The sequence below is a fragment of the Sebastes fasciatus genome, chromosome 8 (genome assembly GCF_043250625.1).
Source record: "Sebastes fasciatus isolate fSebFas1 chromosome 8, fSebFas1.pri, whole genome shotgun sequence".
Taxonomy (NCBI): Eukaryota; Metazoa; Chordata; class Actinopteri; order Perciformes; family Sebastidae; genus Sebastes; species Sebastes fasciatus.
In genome coordinates, this window is record NC_133802.1 from 16,764,801 (window position 1) to 16,771,699 (window position 6,899).

The 6,899-nt window shown below is 38.8% G+C and overlaps 1 protein-coding gene across 3 annotated transcripts in view; it reads right to left on the reverse strand.

Moving 5' to 3' along the window:
- The window catches only part of nup210 (nucleoporin 210), a 32,397-nt gene extending 25,867 nt beyond the window's left edge, over positions 1-6,530 (reverse strand). For all 3 annotated transcript variants that reach the window (XR_012594936.1, XM_074643870.1, XM_074643869.1), the window contains exons 1-3: positions 5,912-6,530; positions 2,854-2,993; positions 452-583 (exon numbers count right to left, since the gene is read on the reverse strand). Coding sequence is in view for 2 of the 3 variants with exons in the window: in XM_074643870.1 (XP_074499971.1) it covers positions 452-583; positions 2,854-2,993; positions 5,912-6,084 (445 nt within the window). In the remaining variant the exon portion in view is untranslated. The remainder of the gene's footprint in view (positions 1-451; positions 584-2,853; positions 2,994-5,911) is intronic.
- Between the last annotated feature and the right edge of the window lie 369 nt (positions 6,531-6,899).

Consider the following 6,899-nt stretch of genomic DNA (forward strand, 5'->3'; position numbering starts at 1 on the left):
TGTCTGAAAGCTCCTGGCAGTCGAATTAGCTACAACAAAAACCAATAGGCATTTCATTACAGGATACTTGCCGTCCTTTTGCAATCTACTCCATCTGAGAAATCTAAAATGCACTTTGAGGCCAAAGCAAACTAAAACAAAACACCGGGCCCTGGAGCCATCATCAGAAAGAATCAGGCTGGAGCTGCAGCTCATTAAACTAAGTGTGTCTGCCTTAAATGGAACCAGTCGAACAGAACAAACACAGCCACCTCACAGTAGCAGCCTGAGGGGAAAGAAAACGCAGCCTGGAGCCAGCTCAGTCATTACCCTGGGAAGTCTTTAGAGCAGCAAATAAACTATACGGCATGGATGGAAGTATTGATGTAAATTATTCTTAATAGTGTTAAGGTGATATTTAATTATCAACAACACCAGCAGCGTATCACTGTGATGAACCAGTATGTGTCACCTTCAGAGTCCAGTGCATGGATTTTGAGTGCCAGTGGTGAGTCCTCCAGATGTAGCTCTCTGGTGGTCGACACTATCTGGATCTCATTGATGATGTCGACAATGGCGTCGCAACGCAGTACCTGTCCTGTAACTGCAAATAGATGAGAGGACAACACATTATATACACAGTACATACTATACTACAATATTCAACAAACCAGGAAAAGCTCAGAAATAAATGGCTTGGCGTTTTAAAGGAACGGTGAATTAAAAAAGCAGAAGCGTAATTCTTGTTAAGGCACAATGCATAGAAATCTACCTACTGACTAAAACACATACTTTATCATCTGTATGGAAGTAGCCATGGAGAGTGATCGCTGTCCTCTGCTTTGCACACGATGCTCTACAGTAATCAATCTAGTCAAATCTTGTGGCTTTTCTGGTCTGCGAAGTGGGCTGTTGCATGAGCGACAGAGATTATGGTTTGTGAATGTAAAACAGGTAGAGCGAGTTAAGCCGCATTCAAAGTCAGCGATTGTCTTACTTTGTTTTGATTTTTTGGTTTGAAAGAGACATTTGAGATGTATGTGGAAAGGCCAATGTGTCTGATTTCCTTATTCCAAAGCAAATGGTCACAACTGCCAGTTATCCATCGTGACTGGCCAACAGTGCCACCGGCAACAGATGACATACAGCGTCAGCATTACACAAGAGGAAAGAAGGAAGAATTAAAAAAAAAAAACTGTTGTGCAACAGAATGACCATTAGACTTATTACTCAGAAGAGAACAGAGCACAGACACACTACACTATTATACTCATATGTTATACCCTACCCACTGTATTTATACCATCTTCCATGGCTTTCCCTGCTTTTGACTTCTGATCCTCTGCTTTTGCATCATCTATATCATAGTGCAAAACATGCATTTTTCATAGAGCAAATCAACTGAGCGCTGCACAGAGGCTGATTTGAATACCAAGCCAGCACTAGCATCTTATACCTGTCAAGACCTGCTGGGCTGGTTGAGAAGGTTCCCTTGTCCATGTGACCCAAAATTCATGGAGCTTTCATGGACATCTTAACCTTATATAGTTCATTATATTAACAGCCTGCCAAAGTAACCCAACCTGACCTGCCGGATGGTTTGCTATACAGAATTTTGTGTGATTGGTGATCCCACGATTCTCGCATGATCTCGTCACGTCGCAATAATCCAGCTGCCGTGCTAGGTAAAAAGTAACCACTATTTGGACAGCGTCTGCTCCTGAACGCAGCCCTTTTAGTTGCATATTCTCGGCATAAGAAAAACACAAAAAGTTGCACATGGATATCTCCACTTAGGAACCTTGCATTTGCATGTCTGTAAACATTTCTGTCCGACTCTAAGCAATCTCAGTCAGAAAACACACGTGTATATCCCTGTGTCTCTGCACTAACTCATTTAGACTTTTAAAAAGGAATTCAGAAAATGTACAACTGGACCAACTACGCAAAAATTTATTTCCTAACTCACACATAGGAGCAATTCTTGAATTAGTTACTTGTGCTCATAGGCGCAGTTTGAACTTTAAGGTTGGGGGTTCACAAAAAAAATCTAGAGGGAAAGTAATGTGTACAACGCAGAGAAGTCTAATGTAATGGGATGTGTGTAGTTTACTCATTACACCCTCCAAACTGAATTTGACGCAAGCAAGCGTCAGTGACAAAAAAGTTTGATTGCACTATTTTCTATTGGAATGAACTAACCGGCCGCAAGCGGCGCAGCGTTGCGCAGTGTGCGTGTTTGAGCTGAACTTTTGTCGGACGCCCTCTTTCTATTTATTCCTTATTCCAACAGTGGGGAAATTCCAAAAAGAAGAATGGCTGATTGGTGAAGATGAAATGGGAGTTATCTGATACAATACCTCCTCATTTCATAACAAAAACCTTAGGAAAGTGACAGCTGGCTGGAGGGAGATCACCAGGAGATTGCCTGAAAGTTTACTTATGCTAATGTTGGCTGTATTGTATGTCATTTTCAGTTAATATCGCAGTGTAAAACCTGTGTTTTCCCATCTTTTAAGAGGCTACGCCTCTAGTCTGATCTTGACCACACAGATGATAGATATGTGGTTTGAGTACGTGGCGTAACAGAAGTGCATATTTAACGTTGTGTGGACAGAAAGTGTCCGATGTTATTAGGTTATAAGTAAATAAAAATACCACCAATCTATCTTCTTATCTTGCTGAATCTTATTCAGTCAATATGAATACACAACAAGGTTGATATTATTCGTCATTACAATAAATTATTAGTTCAACGTTATTATAAAAAATATAGATGCATTTCTAGGGGGTTCATTGAGCCCCCCCGAAGCAACGCAAACTGCGCCTGTGCTTGTGCTTACTAATTGATTAATAAAGCAACCATGTATTTACCAACATCTTCAGCCAGAATGATGCTGGTGAGTCTGGTGGGCTGGGTGGAGAGAGCCTGGAGAACAGCTTTCTGGGAGCAGCCTCTGCTGCTCTCCTCATCCACAGGCTGGATGCTTGCTACCTCTGGTCTGGTGGACGTCCTGGAAGAATATGACCAGAAAAACATACAGGTCATGTACAGAAGTGGAGTAGCCACAATAACAATGCTGACCTTATGTTCATCATAGCAAGATTTGAGGTGGAATAACATTTTTATACCTGGGGGCAGGGTCTAAAATTAAGTTTTTTCCTCACGTGCCACTGGGGCAGGTCACTGAATATTTCTACTAGCCACACAATTGTTTTGTCTGCCACCTCTGAAATCTATGTAGAACGCTTAAGAATTGTAAACACTAGGACTGTGTTTTGGCAAGAATCTGGCGATACGATAGCCTACATATCATGATACAGGGGATACAATTCAATATATTTTGGTACTTTAAGCAAGGAAGCAATATTGTGAGTTTTTAAAAATTAGGAAAACTGTGCATAAATATGCATAAAATCTGAGTAAATCTTTTTTTTTTTCTTTTACTTTTTTATACAATCAGAATAGTGGGATTTTCTTTTATCACAGAGGACTCATATCTTTGCAAATAAAATAAAGTATTGACTGAGTTAATCTTTGCTTTTAAACTATTAATTAGAAATCAATACACGTTTTTTGAGAATCAATACAGTATCACAAAACATAATTTTATTGTCCTTTATTTAACCAGGTTAGTCCCACTGAGATCAAAGATCTCTTTTACAAGGGAGACCTGGCCAAGATAACAGCAAGACAGTTATAGTGAAAGTAACAGACAACACATAAATTAACAACATTAAAACTTGCTCATAGAAAACCTTAAACTCATTCAAGGTAACTAAGTTTTGAAGTTGAAGATCAGATTGTACATTATTCCAAGCAGTAGGTGACGAAAACCTAAAAGCTTTCTTTCCCAATTCAGTCAGTACTTTGGGAACAACAAATTGCAAAATGTCCATAGAACGAAGATTATGACTTCCAGTTTTCCTTTTTAAAAGAGAAGACAAGTAAGAAGGAACTAAACCTAGAATGCTTTTATAGATAAACACATACCAATGACTGAGGCGACGAGCACATAAGGATGACCATATTATGATAATATTGCAATACGCTCCATTTTGTTATTTTCAGGCAGTGGTAATAGACAGTAGAAATATGGATCATGTAACCTTAAACCCTTTATTTAGGAATTGCTTTTTAAAAATAATATTTCTTAATATGTGCCATGGTGGCAGGTGACTTGAAATTTTGACCTGCCACAGCCAACATTTACCCTGTATTTGGCCGGTGGCAGGTGCAGGTGGCAGGTGCAGGTGGCAGGTGCAATAATTATGTGATGCTGTGCAATAATTATATAATTATGTAACGGACACTTTGTGCAATAATCTGGCAAAACTGTAATCTCATCAATATACACTCACCGGCCACTTTATTAGGCACACCTGTTCAATTGCTTGCTAACACAAATAGCTAATCAGCCAATCGCATGGCAGCATCTCAATGCATTTAGGCTTCTAGAGGTGGTGAAGACGACTTGCTGAAGTTCAAACCGAGCATCAGAATGGGGAAGAAAGGGGATTTAAGTGACTTTGAACGTGGCATGGTTGTTGGTGACAGACGGGCTGGTCTGAGTATTTCAAAAACTGCTGATCTACTGGGATTTTCACGCACAACCATCTCTAGGGTTTACAGAGAATGGTCGGAAAAAGAGAAAATATCCAGTGAGCGGCAGTTGTGTGGACGGAAATGCCTTGTTGATGTCAGAGGTCAGAGGAGAATGGGCAGAGTGGTTGGAGATGATAGAAAAGCAACAGTAACTCAAATAACCACTCGTTACAACCAAGGTATGCAGAATACCATCTACGTCTAACCTTGAAGCAGATGGGCTACAGCAGCAGAAGACCACCCGGTACTAGCACCGGACACTGTATTAGGTACACCTTGTACCTAATACAGTGGCCGGTGAGTGTACATATTGTTTTTTTATATTGTATTATCTTTTATATTTGACTATCTCTTTTTTTATTGTATAATCTTTTTTAGCACCTAAGGGATTGTCACAATCTAATTTCATACACAATGACAATAAAGGGCTTGAATCTTGAATTAATTTCATTCCCTGCTTAGGGGTGGGGGGAGTGGGGGGGGGGGGGGGGGGGGGGGGGGTTTGCAGCTTTACTGTAAACTTGGATAAAGATTAAAAGGTGAACAACAAGAAAAGCTTTTAGCTGTTTTAGTGCCATGGAGTCACATGCATTGAAATTCATGGATTTGGTCAAATTTAAAACCGCAATAATTATGTTCAAAGCAAGAAATAATTCACTTCCGTGCAATATTCAAAAAATGTTTTGTGACAGGGAGGGGGGTTATAATTTAAGAGGGAAATTGAATTTTAAAAAGCATTGTGTTCGTACAACAAAGAAGAGTATGTGTATTTCAGTATTTGTGGAATGGGTTAGTTAGGTGATGGGTTGAAGCAGAGCACAAATATAAATCACTTTAAAAAGCTATACAAGAAAGATATTTTTGGGAGGTATATGGTTGAGGAAGAGTTGTGATAAGAGTTGTGATAAGGGTTGTGTTAAGGGTTGGTTTATATCTACTTTTTAACTTTATGTGGGTTGTAAATAAACTTGGGATGCTGTTCATATATTTAATTTGGGATGTAAATAAATCTGGGATAGTTTATATATTATATTATATTATCATTCTATGATATATGAGTTATTAGAGGAGAAATGAGAAAGGGGTAGGGAAATATAAGTTTTACTTCTACTTACTCCTTTTTGGACACTATTACTCTTCTTTTGTTTGTTATTATTTTGTATCTGTTTTTATTTATTTTATGTTTGAAATAAAGTCATTCATTCAAGTGACTGAATGTGTAGTCTAGACAGTGCACTTGGGGCCATGTGGCCTCACATGCCCCCCACATGTAACACGACACTCCTTCAGTGTCATGAGGCAGACTGTATAGTTTGATTTACTCACCATCTGTAGCAGCCTTCAGTCGTCTCCAGTGTGAAGTTGATTCTTGTACTTCTAGCAAGCGGTAGCAACACTTTGGGGATGTTTAGTTTGGAGGAACCGTCAACTTGAATAACGTTAACTAATAATAATAATAATAACACTGATAGATTTAACAGATTCATTTCCGGCGTCATGAGATTGAGACTGGCAGCGAATGAATGAAGTTTCTTAGTAACTAACTAGCTAAACTTCTTCTTCCTCCGGCCCATTAAAGCTAGGTATGTAAGCAGTAGTTTCTAGGTTGTGTGTGTGTCAGAGACAGACGTCTGGCTGAGCTAACATCACTACTGAAGCTGTAACGTTAACTCAATCCCACGCTGTGTGTCTTCCTGTTCTAGTTTCAGTTAGTTAACAGACACATGATGATGACAGTCTCAGTAGTATTATTGTCCTCCAGAGTCCTCCACTTCAGCTCCTTCTCTTCCTTTATCCTCGATAATACTTAGGAACAAACAGCAGCAACCTCTAGTTTGAACTCCCCAGGTTTATATCGATATATGTACAGTTAGCAAACAGTAGCTGAACCACCGACTCATACAAAAACCCGCCATTAGCAATAATTGGACTTCCAGTGTGCATGCTGGGAGTGAACATACGTCATAGAGGAGAGTAGGCAACGTGCAGGATGACGCGCTTTCTTAAAGGTACAGTGTGGTTGTTTTTTTTCTACAATTGTTTTGGATTGAATTGAATTGATTTGAATTGAATTGAATTGAATTGAATTGAATTGAATTGAATTGAATTGAATTGAATTGAATTGAATTGAATTGAATTGAATCACCCTACAATGTCAATATATATTCAGGATTTCATTCAATATTCTCAGGATTTCAATCAATATTCTCAAATTTCACATTATATGTATAATAATTTCCTGAACGGCATGCCATAATATATATATATATATATACATATATATATATATTGAATGAAACCCTGAATATATTGA